This window comes from Peromyscus eremicus, chromosome 5 (genome assembly GCF_949786415.1).
Source record: "Peromyscus eremicus chromosome 5, PerEre_H2_v1, whole genome shotgun sequence".
In the NCBI taxonomy this organism is placed as follows: domain Eukaryota; kingdom Metazoa; phylum Chordata; class Mammalia; order Rodentia; family Cricetidae; genus Peromyscus; species Peromyscus eremicus.
The window spans coordinates 33,331,859-33,350,783 of record NC_081420.1 but is presented as its reverse complement, the minus strand read 5'-3'; the positions used below and the strand labels follow the sequence as shown (position 1 = coordinate 33,350,783).

The window sequence follows — 18,925 nt, the reverse complement described above, 5'->3', positions numbered from 1 at the left end:
TAAAAAAATAAGCCACGTAAAGATGAATATTACACAGAGAATCTGGATTGTGTTGTCTTTGGGATTTTTAACTGCAGAAAAACATTTGATTGTAAAAGCTGTTGAGTTAGGCCAAAATGTATATTTTAAAGATACCTTGACTTCAAAATTTGGATATAAGGATATGTTGCTTTGGAAAAGAGTCTCTTTAGTTCCCACAGAAAGCCAAAGGCTATGGGTTTGTTCCAGATTAAGATACATCAAGTTTGACCAGCCAAGACCCCCTGAAAGGTCTCTGATGACACCATGGCCCAGATGATCCAACATCCAGAATGGTTTGAAGGCAACTGGCTCAGACAATACAGCCTCATGGACAATTCCATAATTCTAAAATTTTCTTTGTGTCCCCATAAGATACAGCGCCCCCCTCCAGCAGGAAGTAGTAAGAGAAGCTACGCCAAAATTCCCAAATTATATGTAATTTTACCTTGTTAAGGTTAAAACCTTCCTTTTTGAAAAAAAATAAAAAGGGGAAGTGCTGTGGGATGTTCTGTATGGCAAATGTGTTGCTAATTAGTCAATAAATAAAACACTGATTGGCCATTGGCTAGGCAGGAAGTGTAGGCGGGACAAGGAGGAGAATAAAGCTGGGAAGTGGAGGGCTGAGTCAGAGAGACACTGCCAGCTGCCATGATGACAAACAGCATGTGAAGATGCCGGTAAGCCACGAGCCATGTGGCAAGGTATAGATTAATGGAAATGGATTAATTTAAGCTGTAAGAACAGTTAGCAAGAAGCCTGCCACGGCCATACAGTTTGTAACCAATATAAGTCTCTGTGTTTACTTGGTCGGGTCTGAGGCTGTGGGACTGGCAGGTGAGAGAGACTTATCCTGACTGTGGGCCAGGCAGGAAAACTCCAGCTACAAGGGACATTATCCCAGAACATGATGACTGAAACTTTGTGAATGAAGGGTTTCCCTTAAATTGCTATCAGCTGACAAAATGACCAAGTTGTTGTAATGCAGTTAGCTGTATAGCAGCAGCAATGAATTTGCAGCAGCCAGTACCGGAATACAGCATTTTCCCAAGAGGTGACTCAAGACAAGGCAAAGTGTACTGGCTCATCAGTGAGGAAGTCTGCATTTTAAACTCTTCCTCAGATGGCAAGCAGAGATAGCAAGAAGCAGCAGCCAGAGGTCACAAGGCAAATGGAAGGATGGAATGAAAGGCCAGCGAGAGGTGAAAGTATAAAGGTTACCTGGTACCCAGTTCACAGACAACACAAAGAGCCATAAAGCAGCATGGCATGCCACTTACAGTCAAAGCACACAGCATCCATCAAAACATCGCCACAAAGGCAAATGAAAAAAAAAAATCAAGGAACAAAATCAGAGACCTACAACGATTCCACCTGGCTTATGAAATGAGGCTTTGTTTATTTAGGATCAGCAGTTTTCTGGGTTGTTTTTTTTTTTTAAGATTGATTTTATTATAGTGAATAATGTATACAAGTGTGGGTCTATGTTTGGTGTGTCTTTGTGAATACTGGTTCCTGAGGAGCTGAAGTTACAGGTGGTTGAAGCTCCTGACATACGTGGCAAGACTTGAACTCGTCTTCTGTAAGAGCAGCACTCACTTTGAATAGCTGAGCTATCTCTCCAGTCCAGATTTGTAGTTCTGATCTCTAGAATCCATGTTTAAGAAATTCAGCAGTACCATGGGTGAACATATGATATCAAGAATTAGCTGATCCCCATGTGAGAAAGATCTGGTTTCACCCTAAAGACGGCCCACCAAAATTCTCTGTTTTTCTCTTCTTCTACAGTATCGTGGGTAACACAGCTACCATTCCGGAAGACCATATGATTTAGTACTCTAATATTTCATTGAAAAAAAAAAACCACCCTGTTTTATAAGTTTAAAGCAAGTCCTAGTTAGAAACTAGTCATTGTTGCTTCTAATATTCCAGCAATCATAAGAGAAAGTTCAAAATATAAATAGCATGGTCTTCATATCCCAAATGTTCTACTTAAGAAGGATTCAACAAACATTTGTTAAATAACCTAATAATAGAAACAATTAAGAAAAGAATACACACTGACCTCAGCTAATGTGCCATTTAAAAAAAATTATGATCCTCTTGTATTTATTCAAAGTAAGCTATTTTAAAGGTCATCAATTTAAGTCAAGAAACATGCAATAAAGTGCAAAATGTTAGGCAACCTGAGCAAAAGCACAGGTTTTCAAAATTTATACAGAGAGCTATTTTTCACATGACTAAAATATTTATGAATTTACAAAAAGCATACATTACTTGAAAATCCAGTTCCAAAAATATTGCTGGATACATTTAAATGTTGGGATAATCATGTTAGAGAAGTTATTTTAAAATCTTTATTCAATTTATTCTCCACTTAACACCAAGCCAAGCTCCTCCCACCTCCCCCTCTTTTTTACATAAACTAATTACATAGTGAATTACATCTGAAAGTCAGTGCAATCATAGCTAAAGGTCAGACCATCGAATATAAGTTATTTCAAGTCTGAAAAATAAAGCCCAGATGTTACTACAGTGAACAAATATAGATATAAAAATGGAAATGGATTCACTTGGTAGAGTTTATGGCAACCTCAATTTTTTTTCAAAGCAAAATTATCTTTTCTTTGTAAATCATTTTCTTCAACAATTCCTACGTAAAAGATTGCCTTTGTTTCAAATATTCTCTATCTTGCTATTATTTGTTTATATAATACAGAGGGGTATATATTAATATTCACATGTGTCCAATCCATGTCTTCTCCCTGAAATGACCTTACATCTGGGAACAATCCATCTTTCCTTACCAATCAGGGGTACTAGGGTGGCTATTCCTTCCAACTCAAGGATCCAGACATGTACAAGGTTCCTTTTGAGAACGTTCCCCACCTCTGGTTGCTCAGGCTTCTTATCTTATGAGAATCATCACAGCATGCAGCATGCACTCATTCAAAACATTCACTGAACATCAACTGCAACCTGGGGCTAAGTGAGCCCCAGGCAGCCCTCACTGTCAAGGTGGTCAAGTAGAAGACATAAGTAGACACTCTCCATCTAGTCAGCCCTGTCAGCACAGATAAAGAAAGAACTCTGTATGGCTGGGGAAAGACTATGCTGCTAAATGACACAATGATGAGATGATGGCTGAAGAACAGCCCTCAGACCAAGACAGGAAGGGCCATGCAAATCACATCATTCCCTAGGACCTTTTAAAGTCACAGTGGGTAGAAAGACACCTAAGACACCTTCTATAAGGATCAACAAGCAGTTTAAAAATGCAGACTCTCAGAACCTACCCACACCAACCTGTATAGCATTCCCACGTCAGCAAAATCCCTACGTGATCTGCATATACTGTACAACAAGGAAAATACACGTAAAGTCTGGTGTTTCTTCTTAAAGGTAACCCAGGCATGGACATGTGAAATCATGCATGAGTATGTACATACATATACATTAAAAACAAGTTTAAAGAACACAAAGTAATTCTCAGGCAGTGGCTTGTTTTCTCAGGTCCTTCCTTCTGGTTCATTTCTTTGAGTTCAGTCAGATAAACCAAAGTATGTTTTCCACTATGTAAGAATGTAGTAAGATTAGGATTATGAGTATAAGAATTGCTGTTCTATCCCCAGGAACAGTGAAGTGTGGAAAAAGCCCAGACTCACAGAACCAGCGACTCTGAGCTTCCAGTGTAAGCCACTGTGCCACTGATAACAGTGGGATTGGATTACTGGACAGTACATTGTCATTTTGATCAAAAACAGGATAGTTGCTGCTCTGCTTCCACACCGGCTGGTTCAATGCTCTTAAGGAAGCCATTTACTCCTTTCCCTCCCTCTCGGTTTTCCCATCTGGAAACTAGAAGCAAAGCATGCTTTGCAGGCAAGCATTGTGGAAGCTGGCAGTGCAGAGCTGTGCTGGGAGATTCGGAAGATGCGGACTACATGGTTCCTTCTTGTTATTGGTGATGAAAAGGAGGGTGACAAAGAGGAAGGCCTGGACGACAAGACACTGCCAAAGAAGGAAGCTGCATTCTTTACAACTTTGATCCTCTATTACTTCACTGTCTGCTCTACAGTCCATAGTTTTTATTTTTATCCTTTTCTTTACTCACTGTCCTTTTTCTGTTAAGTTGGTGAGAATACCTGTTTAATTCATCATTGGATTCTAAGAATTTGGCATGACAGATGCCTTATATTAGGCCCATAAAATATTTGCTGGGGAAATAGATGATTAAAATGATAATTTATAAATTAATAGGCTCCATTGGCACTTTTCTTAATGTAGTGAGCTACTTTCTTTTCAGAGCAGTTGGTTTTAGAAAGGAGAATAGGATCCTTCATCCTCTAAAAGTATGAACAAAGAACCATTGTGCAAGGGAGTAATATTTAAGTCTTAACGTTTTTATCAAGATTATAATTACAACATTTCTCCCTTCTCTTTCCTCCTTCCCAAGCCTCCTATATACCCCTTCCTGCTCTCTTTCAAAATCATGGCCTCATTTTCATTAATTATTGTTGCATGCATATACATATGACATGGTTCCCATAAGTATCCCCAGTTGATTTGAACTTGCCATCCTCTGATTCATCCTCCTGAGTCCTGGGACCACAGGCAAGGACCATGTAACATGGCATCTTACCAGATAGACAGCCATGAAAAGCCACTGAGAAACCCTTCACAGCAAAAAAATGAAGGCTGCGGTGACAGAGGAGCCAGGAAAGTGCCTACATCAAAAGCATAATGAGCTGCATTTGGATCCCCAGCACAGCAGTAATACAAAACCCATGCATGGTGGTGTGAGTCTAACCCAAGACCAGGGTGGTGAGGACGAGAAGACCCTTGGCGCTCCCTGTCCAGACAGCCTAGACAAATCAGTGAGTTACAGGTTCAATGGAAGATCTTATCTCAAAAAATAAGTGGAAGGTAACCTCTGGACTCTATACACATGTACATACACGCACATGCTCGCACAGACACACACACACACACACACACAAACACCAACAAAGAAAAAAGAAGAGAAGTGTTAGGTTAAGTAAAGTGAGAAGAGGGAGGAGCCAGGGCGTGAATCTCTGCTTTGTGTTTGTAGTTCAAGATGTGATTTCTCAGCTTCCTGCTCCTGTTGCCATGATGGGCTCTCAGCCCTTTGGAACTAGAAGGCAGAAGAAACTCTTCTTTCTGTAAGTTGCCTTAGTCATGATATCTTTTTACAGCAACAGAAAAGCAATTAATACAAGTCTAATTAGTTCATTAACACTGATCTAGGGATTATTTCCATAATATAAGGCATGTGTGTTTTATAAAACATGTTTAGAGGAGTTAAGGTTTCTTGATTCTGTTAATTATAAGAAATTTTGCTTTCAAAGAATCAACTTATCCTCATCAAAATACATGATACTTAAGGAAGGGAATTTTGGTTAAATTAAAAACGAGGCCCAGAAAAGATCTAGGCATTGATTCCCATACTCGTGGAGTTTTAAAATATACACTTCCTAGCATATAGCTCCCTTATCTATTCAGACAGCTGTTACAAGGTATCTTGGAGTAAGTAACTTAAAAACAGCATATATTTATTACTCACAGGTCCAGAGGCTGGAGGTCATAAACAAGGGCCAGCAATTTCAGCACTTGATGAAGGAAGATTCATGCTCTGCTTCAAGGATGTGGCCTCTGGCTGCATTCTCACACATGGAAGGCTACACTCAGTAAGTATCCTCACAGAGTGAAAAAAGTAGCCTACGCCAGGTCTCACTTAGAATAGCATCACAACTGTCTGCTCATGGGCTAGTTACCTCCCAAAAAAACTTCCTAATAATATCACAGAGGGAGTTAAAAGGAACATAGGAATTCTAGAAGTGTACAACCATTTAGACCATAGCAAGTACCTGGTAAATGACAAGAATCTTTTGGAGTAGATTTGTGACATAAAGTTTCCATAGTTTGTGACTAAAAGTTTCCATAAAGAATGGATAACCAGTACTATGATGTAAACATCATCTGCATCCACCACAAAATTCAAATTAAAGCTTGTATATTGTTAAAAGACAGGGTCTTTAGGAGCAGGGAAGGCCTTAGGGTCTCCTTTCCCTTCCCTTCAATCACTAACTCCAGAGCACAAAGCAACAAGGTGCCACTGGAAACAGAGACAGGGCTCTACCAGACTGTCAGCAAATCCTGGACTGACAGTTTTAAGAAATATAAGTAAATAACTTTCTGTTGTTTGAAAACTACCAGGTTTGTATTGTTTGTTTTGTTTATGAGACAGAATCTTACTATAGAGCCCTGGTAGGCTTTGAACTCACTATGAAGACCAGGCTGGCCTCTAACAGAGGCTACTTGCCTCTAGCTGTGGAGTGCTGGGATTACTGGTATGCTCCACTACACCCTGCTATTTTGTTTGTTTTAGTGATGGTGTCCTACTATGTTATCCAGGCTGGTCTTGAACTCCAGAATTCAAGTAATCCTCCCACCTCAGCCCCCTGCAGAGATGGGAATCCAGACATCTACCACATGTACAGGAATCTGTGGTGTTTCATTGTAGCAGCACAAATGTATGAATACAGCAGGCCTAACAAGGGAATAACAGAGCTGATGCACACCTATTCCATGAGAAAATTCAGGTCTGATTTTTGTTACTGCATATAAATAGTCCATTTCTTCACTATTTCATTGGGTGTTTGATCAAATGGTGGCATTAGTTAATCAGGATACTTCTCCACACAAAGCTATTGGACTTGGTCTCCATCATCACCTTCATCTCAGTTATGTGTAGTGATTCATTCAAGGAAATGCTCAATGTCAGGTTTACCACAAAGCTACTGGATTATGAATTTGGCTAGACATTTGCATGTCAACCAATAGAGTCCAAATTTATTCTGAGTTTAAAACTCACATCTATAGTTACTACCTCACCAATATTCACTTTCCTTAACTAGAAACTCAACATATTAATAAGGTCATCCTTTTGAAGGTGCTATATGAACTGCCAGAGGAGAGGAGAAAAGTTGTCTTCAATCTCAACCCAGCAAAATAAAAACACTTAGCCTGGCCAGACATGCCCCTGGTACAGTGGTGGCACAAACGTCATGCCAATTTTTCTGCTTGGAGTGAGACCTGTTCCACAAGATGGAGCTCATACTTGGCACTGTGATGGGAGCCAAGAACCTGACATGTCAGATAGCCTAGGAGAGATCCTACTTCTACGACTCTGCTAAAGGAAAGGAGTATTAAATGACTCCTAGGGGCATATTACTACACCTACAGATCAGTGCATCTCTCAACCCTCATCAGAGAAGTTACTTCTTGCAGTAAAATTCAAAGACCCACAAGTGGTGAAGGTGATGAGAAGAAGAGTTACAGAGTGCTCAGCCCTAGCTGGGGCATCTATCTATACCAAGCTTCCTCCTCCCAAGGCTCAGGTGTCATTGCAGAGAAGAGATAGAAAGATTGCAAGAGCTAAAGGCAGTAGAAAATTACAATGAAACTGGGTTTTCCAGATACAGAAGGGCAGCTCCACATGGGAACTCTTAGTGCTTGTGACAACATGTACTAGACTGCTTTGACAAGCCAAACAAAAAGCCCACCTCTATCTATGGAGCTATTTGGTAATTTATAGCTGCTGTGAGAAGGAGAATCAGTGTTCTTTAAGGGTATAGCCCTGGTAGGTCAAATACATTCTAGCATACAGTCCCATACTCGAAAACATATGGACCACACCAACTGTACCTACTAGTTTCTTGTTTAATTGTTGTTTAAGGGCACAAAGTTGGGTGGATAGGAAAGGAGGATTGGGTCTGGGAGAAGTTGAGGTAGGTAGTTAATATGGTCAAAATACATTGTATTACATTCTCAAAGAATTAATATATTTTTTTAAAAGAATTAACTATAAAGATGTAGAGCAGTAGTAGAGCCTAGAGTTCTCAGGGCTCTGAATTGAATTCTAACACACACAGACACACAGACACACACACACACACACACACACACACACACACACACACAATGTGCAATCATGTAATTACTCATTCCTTATCACTAAATTTATTTATTCATCAACTTCCTCTTACTCAACTATATTATCACTGTTGGATTTTCTAAGCCTCTGGCTTCACCCTCCTCTTGCTAATGCTATCAGAAATGATGCATTAAAGGGCATGCGTTTCCAAGTCAGCAACCTAAATCCAACTTTTTCTTCTATCACAAGCAGTAAGAAATGTGTTAGAACTGACCAAGAGATATAAAGAGCATATGGAGGGCAACAAATAACAAGAAATACAGGAATTTATAACCTCTGCAGACAGCCAAGGTCCCACTAACAAACATTGTTTTTCATGCAGAAAATTGTGCTCACCATACGTGACATTGTGTAAGGGTGTTTACGGCAATTTAATATCCACGGGAGCCGGAGAAGAAATTTAATAAGTTTTCAAATGAAATGAACTGACAGGCAGTGTGAGAAACTGCAGACTCTGCAGAATGAGCACGAGCTGTTGGCATCACAAAGTAGTGGTTCTTCCCAGAAAACATCCCACGAAGGTCAGGTTCAGAAATCACCAGGTAACAGTATCGCTTTCACATCTTTCCCGGGCAGTTAAAATTCCCCTAAACAACCTTCCAATCTAACTTAAAGCTTTCAAAGTTCACCGCAAGTATCCCAGAAACAGAGCAGCCTCAATTCAAACTCTGAAAACAAACCCTTGGGGAACTTGTGTCCCACTGTCACCCAGAATAATTTGCAGAATGCTGTTAAAATTGTGTAAAACCAAAGCAAATGCATATTTATATACATTAATGTGGAGCTAAGTGCACACACCTGATTCATAAAACAGTAGATACCTGTGAACTGTCAGGAAATAAGTCTCCATAGTTATTTCTCAGCTGTAAATCTAGGAAAGTATGAAAGCCATCACCACTAAACATCTGTGTCATACAATCAAGTCTGTGTTCAATTAACTGCACTAAATGAACACCTGAAGCCAAGTGGCATTTCTTGTTCATTTCTGAAATGGGTTTTCCATGCCACATTTTCCTTACATGCCCCAAGCTGCACATGGAATTGCATGAGGCATGATCATTTCTATGTTAGCCACTCACCCAACATTTATTAAGCTCTGGCCAAACCCATACACACCACCACATATGCTTGAACCTAATGTCTTCTACAAAAGTCACCCGGGACCAATCATAGCATATCTGGAAATCATAGCTTTTCTAAGGCTTGAGCCTATTAGCATAAATACAAATGGCTTACAGCAAATTCACAAGAAATTTTGTGTTGAGTGAACAGAGCAGTAGCCATATAGTTCCAATAGTCACTTTAACTCAGGACCACGTTAGAGTTTCTTTCTCATAGGCCTCTAGCATAATATAACCTCCAAGAGCCCAAATGGTATCTTGGGTCTTAAGAGTCATCAGAGATGACCATGGCTGATCACCCAGGGCCAGCAGCCAGCGAGATTCTACACAGAGACCATTGTTGAGTAGGCTGACTAGACGGGAATGGCAGTGTTAGGGAAGTTGGAGAGAGACATACGGGCTGCCAATTTGCTGACAGCAGTCTAGACATTCAGGTATGTTTTCAAACTTCAAAGGTGCTTGTTTAAATTTTTTTTAAAAAAAGGTCAATGACCTCTTATCCTAAGACTTGCTTCATGGTTCTGTATACTTTAATTTTCATTATTTCAAAACTAGGTATGGTGATGCATGTCCATAATGCCAGCATTTGGAAGGCAGAGGCAGGAGGATCAGGGTGCAAGGTCATTCTGGGCTACATAACAAGCTGTAGGCCTACTAGGCTAGGTGAGACCTCGTCTCATGACTCCCACTAGCTACCTCCTTCATAAACAAAGAAGAGTGAGTGCCCTGAAACATGGTCCATGTGGTTTTCCTCTTTTTAATCCCTACACTTTGCACAGTCAGTACTCAATAACTGTCAGCTGTGTCTTTGGTCCTATCTGGATAATGATAAACGAGCCTGCTAAGTCTTCCAATCCTACAAACATGTAAGTGTCTCACAGTATACTATATACTGGCCTTCATGTGCTCATGAAATTAGTGAACTTTCTTTTTCCCTGTTTTTCTAGACAGAACAAGATTCCCAGGTTAGTAAAATTATCTTGCCTATTTCAAAGAAAGCTGCCTTATATTCATTTTCATAGTTCATTACATATAATCATTTAATGTGTGGTACTTAAAATCCCTTCTAGAGTTGACAATGTACAGCAAATGAATGTAATCTATAGGAGACATTTGCTTGATTATTGTATTTGAATATTGCACAAATGAAAAGATAAGGGAATTAGACATTTAACTGCCATATAAATTAATAGCATGGCATTAATGGTCCCGTTTTTATATTGGAGCAAAATCATTATAGAGTAATCATCACTAGAGGTGATAGTCAAACGGGGGCTTTATGCAAGCTCCACTACTGAGCAATTTGGATGATACAACAGAAAATCCAATATTGCTCCCAGCATCAACTACTCAACATAGCAGGAAGCAATGACTTCTCTTTGCTTTTCACAATTAATCTTTGCCATAACAGGCAGTGCTCTTTGCCAGCCTTGGGCTCTGAATTTGATTTTTAAAATTTCAACAGTAATACTGAAATCACTAGGCATCAAGAAATTGTCTTCCTGTTCTGAATGCTTCATCATAATTTACATTACGTCTGTAACTGGTTAATGCCACTTACCTTGCAAGAGCTTTTCAGATTTATGAAGGCAGAAAAAAGGGGTGGGGGGAGCAACACACAAATGAGATCTAGAAAAGCACACGGTAACTGTGAAAACAGCCCATCCATCATCCCCACGTTTTGATTCAGAGACAAGAATGGAAGGTGCTGTTTCCACACCACTCAACCTGCACACACACACAAATGTTTGCTCCATCGAGAACACAACTGAAACTGATTGATTAGCTGCTAGAGAAAAATCGATACAAATATCCTAGAAAACACCAGCCTGTGAATTCAATCTGGCCCCAACAAAGTCCTGGTCACCGCTTGACATGTTTTTCTAGATATCTAAAAATGCAGCTACACGGAACCCAGCAATCTCAGCCCAGGGACCACAGCTAATCCCTATGATTTTATTAAAGAGAAAAAAATCCTGACTCAGCAGAGAGGAGACAGGGAGGACAATTTCCCAACACACAAATGTAGATCTGGCTCAAAACTGAAAACGACTGAGAAAGTAAAAAGAGTCAATGAAAACTGCCTAGAGGACTGAGGCGAGTGAGTAAAAGGAAAGCATCCAGGAAACCAACTAAACATGTACATGCTTTATGAACAAGAGAAGTGAAGGTTTCTAGTTAGGAGAGACAATCTTGACTTCAATGCTGCCCATTCAAATGTTAATACACACGCTTTTGGCAAGTGAATGCAGGAGCACATTCAACACCCAAGGAGGCCATTTTATCTGGAATGATTTCCTAACTAGTTTCCTTTCTTTTCTGAGTGCTGCTTGGCCTTTACTTTGCACATTCACTATAGAGATAGATTAATTTTTTATAAACATAAAACATTTCATGAATACACTACTAAGGAAGAAATTACATACTTATTGTATGTTCCATTACATGACAGGAAACCTGGCTTCTAATCCTAATCTACACAAGTTCAGTTTTTGTTTATTTGTTTTTTAAATCACTCATATTACCGGCACACAGAAGTCACTAAATAAAAGTAGGAAAGGAAAAAAAGAAAACACCACCGAAACAGGGTGTGGTGACATAGATCTGTAATCCTAGCACTCTGTAGGCAGAAAGAAGATTGCTACAGGTCCACAGAACAAGTTCAATGACCCAAACTGCAAGACCTTGTCTCAAAAGAACCAGAAAAGGAAGCGAAAAAAAAGGGAGTGAAAGGGGAAGAGAGAGGGGAGCGGAGAGGAGAGAGAAGACCATTTTAAGGACATGAAATTTATCTGTACTGATACAGGAATTTACCAGTAGCATACTTACACTTCATCTTTGAGTAATTCTTCACAAACCCATGTTTGTTATTCATAATGGAGTAAGCCTTCTAAATCATGGTAGAATGGTTATAGCTCAAAGGCACACAAGCTATTCAAGAATAAACAAAAGTCATAGAAATAAGAAAAATGTGACATTTCTTCAACTATGTTGCCTGTAAAATTATCTTTTGTGATTTAAAAATGCAGACTTTAGAATTCTATGAGACCCTTAAAAAACAAAAAAGACCTTTGCAGAAACAAAGATAATGCTACCTAATCAATGTGTTCACAGTATGAGCTTGCAAGCTGGTATTTCCTAGGATGGGACAAAAATTTACATTTTTCAAAATTAGAAAATGAAAAATGACTGTCATATTACATAGCTCATCTATAGAGAATTTACTCCTAAAACATATTTTAAAGCAAAAATAAAGCCTGTAATTGGATGACAGTCATTTACGTCTGTTACAGATGTTACAATGTTTTACCCAAATTAGGGTATCTACTTCATTCCCTTTCACACAGCCAGCAACTACATCTGTCCAGAAATCTCACAACAGATAATGCTAACATGGCAGTGAGGAGAAACTCCAGCTAAGAGAGGTCAGACAGCCTTTTCAGATCACCTGGTCAGAGCAGTGTTGCAAGCCCAAACTGCCTACAGCAGCCCTCCTGCACACAGTGGTTCCCTAGCAAAGGTATGAATGACCTCAATGCTACAGCAATAAGGCCACATGCCAGTCAAGTGAGTCAGCAATCTAAGACTCAGGGTCTCAGTTTCAACTCTAAGGTATAGATAACAAGACAACAAGTTTCAAGCCTACATTGTTAACATCCAGTTCAGAATGAAAATAATACACAAATAACTAATGACAATAATGACAGGATCTTCCAGAACTTTCTCCATAAGCAGCCACTAAAGGTTGCAAATCTGGGATAAGTTGAGTCATTCATTGTCACTAGCCCAGCTCTGCACAGCTGACACTACCAACTAACCACAGAAGAAACTGCCTCGTGCTGCTGCTCAGAAGAGAAATTAGACTGCTGAGCTGGAAGCAATTACAAAAGTTCCCTAACCAGTTTATAAAATCCATGTTTCCTTTTTCTTAAATTATATATGAGACATGAGTGGGCCCATATAAAGTCATGATGCAATCCCACCAAAAGTAAGGATCAACTATGAAAGAATGAAGACAATTCTTCACTTCCTAAACAGTCATTTTGTAGTTTCATATTTTTCATTTTTTTTTTGTGAAATGAGATAGGTTTTTAAAAGTCTATGGAATTTTATAATGTTGAGGAACTGTAACTTCTAATTAACAGTGGTTGGTTGCAGAATATTTAACTATGCAAGATGAGTTCATTTATTTAATTATGTAAAAATGTATTGCATTTGTTTATGTTGTGGATTATTTGATTAACTACGTAAAGATATGTTACATTTTTTAATTATGTAAAGATGTGTTGCTGTTTTACTTTGCCTGCCTAAGCCACCTGATTGGTCTAATAAAGCTGAACGGCCAATAGCAAGAGAGGAAGTATATTCAGAACTTCCAGGCAGGGAGAGTAAGTAGCAGGAGGAATTTAGACTCCAGGAAAAGAAAGAGGGAGACACCTGGGGCCAGCCAGCCAGGTACAGAGGCAGCAGGAAAGTAGGACATACAGAATGAAAGAAAGGGAAAAGGCCCCAAGGCAAAATGTAGGTGAACAGAAACTGGTTAAATTAAGTTAAAAGAGCTAGTGGAACAAGCCTAAGCTAAGGCTGAGCATTCATAATTAATAACAAATCTCCATGTCTTTATTTGGGGGCTGGTTGGCGACCCAAAGAAAATTCCAACTACAGTGGTTGGTATATAGATCAGACACACTTAATATCCCCCTTATCAGAGAGACATATGGAAAGGCGAGTACCAGTCAAAAGTGCCAACCAAGATGACCAGGTGCATAGAGAAGGTTTCTATCCAAACTTGTGCCCCTTCCTAAAATACTTGCAGGAATCTTACTGCAGAAAAGACAATCTCCCAGGTTTTCCCAGAACATACACACAAAAACCTAACACTAAAAACAGAATGTTACCAAAAACCAATAAGCTCCCTTTGTTTCTTATCAGCACCTGTTGAAGGTGAACATGGAAAAGGAGTAAGTTAAAAATAAATGGTTAAAAACTTGGTTTTTAGGGTATGTTTTTCTCTATTACATGAAACATTCCAAATTCGTGTTGATAAAGCTTTAAAACGACTGAATAAGGAAATGTGTCTGGAATGCAAACACTGTGACATTAGGGTTGGAATACGGAACGCAGTTTTCCAGGTTACTTGCTAATAGGAAAAGAGCATTGCCAGTAACCATTAACCTACAAGAGGAGGAGACAATAGACGACCCACATGTTGAATGTAAAAACACACCACTGTTCTATAGACAGACTAAAAACAAAGACAAAAGAGGAAGTTCATGGATTAGGCAGTTATGTGTCAAAACAACTGTGACTCATGTTAAAGATAAGCCGTGCTATTTGCTGAGGGCAGGAGGCAGTGATTCAGAGGGCAGTACAGCAGAGGTAGCCTGTTCCTCTCACAACTCTCCCTAGTACACTACTCCCTGGACGCACAGCTGTGGATTTCATTCACCCCACAAAAATCCTCAAAAATTTCAGAGCTGTGTGGATGATTGATTGACTGACTGATTGAGTTCTCTCTTTCACTCATTCATCCCTTATTTTTTCTTTTCCGTAGCTAGAGATGGGTGATGCTGCAATGTGTTGTTCACCTGAGAGTGTTTAAACACAAAGGTCATACAGGACCACAATTAAAATAAATACAGCTTGAACGATTAACCGGGTACTATCCTCTGCTAGCTGAGCAGACACGTTTAAGCTTCAGACAGCTAAAGAAACTGGAACCTTTCTAAAAGGAAGTATTGGTTAGAAGATGAATATGACTTTTTTTTTAAATTTCTTTTTATGGTGTTTGTCCTGCATGTATGTCTGTGTGAGGGTGTTGGATCCTCTGGAACTGGAATTAAAGACAGTCATGAGCTGCCATGTGGGTGCTGGGAATTGAATCCAGGTCCTCTGGAAGAGCAGCCAGTGCTCTCAACCACTGAGCCATCTCTCCAGCTGAATATGATTTGTTAAGAAGACTGACTTCATAGATAATTCTAGAAACTCTTACCTTGAAAGGATTGCTTGGCTCTCTCTACAAGTTCATCAATGGGATAGCTGGCCAGGTTTCCTCTGGCGTGCTTCGTTTTGCAGTAGGTACAAGCATTGAGACACCTGTTCAAAGGGAAATAATAAATAAGGCTCAAAACCTTAAAGATGGGGTATACACAGACTTACAGGCAAAACAAACAGTACAGTGACATTTTAGTAACATTTGCTTAATTTATAGGAGATACAAAAATAATTATCTACATGACTCATATTTAACTTCCATGAGGAGCAGAGTTAATAATCCTTGTGACTTTTAACTGTGAGAGAATGATCACAGAAAGCCACAGATTATCCTAAACACACAAATCTACAAGGAACAAAGTTTATAAATACTTCAAATGATTAAACACACATTTCTATGAGAACCGAAGTTTATAAACTCCATGATTAATCAAAGGAAATTCAATACACAGCACTTTTTTTTTGTAAACTACCAGTATTTTTTTTTTTGGCCATCAAATAACTAGAAAATTTTTAGTATTACTTATATGTAGCTTTTTAGGAATATTAGATTATTCACTGAACTTTTAACTAGTGATTTAAAAATCAATGAATAGGCAACAGCATTTTTAGAAAACTAAAGACTTTCAGAAAATTTCAGATTATTTTTCACTCTAAGAGGAAAATATTAAGATGCTCCTGTGCATTCTGGGAGTTCCATTAGCCAGAGAAAACAAAGAGGATGACAACAGTAGCTGTGGGAAATGTAAACTGAGTCATGTCCGAGGAGTTTCAGCCATGGGTTAAAAAGTTACTGGTCCACACTAGAATATTGATTCTTTTAGTTTTGAAATACAATTTAAATAAAGGAATTACCAAATAAAAGAGACAATTTTTAATACACAAAAAGGTGAAGTCTAGAAACACTGAACAAAACAGAAGTTGTCTAACCTCAGTGGTTCAGTATCCACTATAAAGAACAAGGCTCTCAAAAGACCACTATTACACAAATGCTTTAAATTTCCACATTGTAAAAAATAGAATTTGATAAATGAATGTTACCAGCATTTTACTGGTATGTAACTGTGAGATAGATATGAATCACTCTTCTTAGTAGTCAAACCAACAATGCTTAATGTCTGAAAGTTTTACATATAACTCTAGGGAACAGTAACAAGTACACTTGGAAATGTGTTTTACTATTTAAACAACCACTATCATTAACTTTCATCACTGTTTCTCCCAAGCAACTCATATTTAATTTAAAAAATTGAGTGCCTTCTATAATTTTGGAATGATGCTTGGCTGTGCTGTCCACAGAGCATAACCCTTCTGTTTCCTCCTGACAAAGGAGAAATCTGTTAGATTAGGCACACTGGATCTCCTTTAGCCTTGTCTATGCAGAATAGACATATTCTACCTCAAAAAGTCAGACAAGTGAGTAGCCCAAAGTCACAGAACAGCTTGGGTTCAAGTCCAGGCCTGCCAGACATCAACTCTGTGGTTCTTCCCTGTGAACATGCTCCTGGAATAAATGTGCATCAAACATCCTTGGGGTGGGGTGGCAGAGACTATGTTTAGCAGAAATGAGGCTCTGGGTTCCGTTTCCAGCATTCCAGTATCAAAAACAAAAAACAAACACCCCAAAACAAAAACAGAAATCCTCCTCGCTACATACAAAGAAAGAAAGAAGGTCCTCATCCAGCAGGAGCTAGGCTAACACAGCATCATTTGAGAGCACTTACACTCCTACATAAAACCATTTATTTAAAATATGTACTTCTCTGCTGTAGTTCTGAGGGCTCTGAAGTCAGGCTTCCTGTCTGGACTGGCCCAGGCTTGTACTTTGCATTCCTGCTATCGTCTGTTTTCTGTTTCTCATCTTCTTGCTGAGTCTATTGGCAAAATGTGTCACCTCATATGACTTGTTCTGTTTCAAATTCTGGAACTCTATTCCCAGTGCTGTGTTGGGTACACTGGAGGCCAGTGTACTCTCTTCCTTTCCTCGAGTGTTCCTAGGGCTCTGGGATTCCCCTCTGACTGTCATTCACTGAAATCAACACTGTTCAGGCAAGCTGCCACTTCACTCTCTAAGGCTACTTCAGGGACCCTGCTCCCCTCCTCTTTGTTGTCCACATGAAAGGCACTGAAAAGCCCATGGACAATCTTGAGAAAAGCCACCAAGACTTCTGATTAGGGTTGCTTCTTACGGGATACCTCTTCAGAGAACAGGGTCGGGAAGGGAAAATGCAAAGAAGGAAAGGGAAAGTACTGTTTGAAATAAAACACGGGTGAACTGATACAGCTAAACCACGTAGAAAAGTTTTTACTGCTGGTGAATTTGAAGTACCAGTCACTAGGTGTAAGTCAAACTCTGTAGAAAAGATGTACTGAGGATGGCTTAGCTTAAAACCAGGAGTGGAAACCAAATGGCATTTGCCTACTGTCTTACTGAATAATGGTAGAAGCACAGCCTCTCCATGAAAAACTGCTTATGAAAATATACTAAAAGTGGAAATAAGTGATATCCTAAAACATTTCTAATAGTCAGAAAAGCCAGGGAATAGAAATACTCCATTAGGAGTTCAAAATACTCTTCACTCAACTGCTCTTCCCCAAGGTGTTGATGAAACATTTTGAGATTCTTAATTTTCATTGAATAAGATAGATTCATTCTCAGCTGTTGATCTTTAAAAAAGCTTACTACTGATAGTAACCTTAAACTTAACAATTCTAAAGTGCACATTTCTGTATCTAAGGGACACACTCCTGTAAGCATGCCACAACAGGACCAACTCAGGCAGTAAGTCTTATGTCTAAATAATAGGACGGGTCTGTTATGGGGGGGGGGGGGTGAAAAAACAACACAGTGCCAAAGCAGAAAAGAATGAGCTTTTTGATGTTTCAAAACAACTTTTTTTGCAGTCACCAGGAACTGTGTTAACCAAGCATTTCAACACTTCAAACCTCCTTTAAAATAAGGGAATTCTTAATAGACAGTTTCAATTGTCCTTAAGCAATTAAACAATTGTCCAAGAGTAAGAACTCTGAGCCAGTTTCTTCAACTGTCAGAAAACAAAAGCTCTTTGAAGGCTCACCGCTAAAAGCCAAAACCAAACTGAGGTGGCCACTGAACTGCAAGGATGCAGGAAGCCCTCCACAGACCCTGGCTGTGGTGACAGAACAGAAAGACCAACACACCTACACATCTTGTGAGCTGGCCATTGGCCAAAAAACACTAACAGGCTCCAGAGCAGGGAGAGATTAGATTGAACTCAGCAGTGTAACCCCAAAGCCTGAAAGAACATATGCAGTAGAATATTTTTAGACTATATAACCTAAACAAATGGGATAACAATGAAGGTTCAAAAATCATGATATCCCAAAAGACTGGAACACAGGATAATGTACTGACTCAATACCTGACCATATGAAGCAAATGAAAGCAAACCTTCATAGAACAGTCTTTTCAAAAACCTTAGATACTATAAGTTCTGAAATAATTTAGAAGTCATAGTCACACTCTAAAACATAGCCCATATTATTTGTTTTTAATGAAGAGAGGGCAGAGTGAGAAACCTAGTAGGACTTAAGCTCCTGCTTCTCCTTGATTCTTCATAGAGAATAAATTTGAATATGCAAAACCCATTTGAGAATAAAGCATTATGACTGAAGTATTAGTTACTGAAATAGGGCATTGGAGTCTCTCCATATACTTTAATCCTAACTTATTTTTAATCAGTTGGTACAATATAAAATTTTTTTAGAAGCTTCAAGTGTGACAAAATAATAAGCT

The 18,925-nt window shown here is 39.1% G+C and overlaps 1 protein-coding gene across 1 annotated transcript in view; it reads right to left on the bottom strand.

Annotated features, from left to right (window-relative positions):
• Positions 1-18,925, bottom strand: part of Cdkal1 (CDK5 regulatory subunit associated protein 1 like 1) — a 586,163-nt gene that overhangs the window by 306,072 nt on the left and 261,166 nt on the right. The window contains 1 exon segment of the mRNA XM_059263232.1: positions 15,149-15,252. Within this exon segment, the coding sequence (XP_059119215.1) occupies positions 15,149-15,252 (104 nt within the window).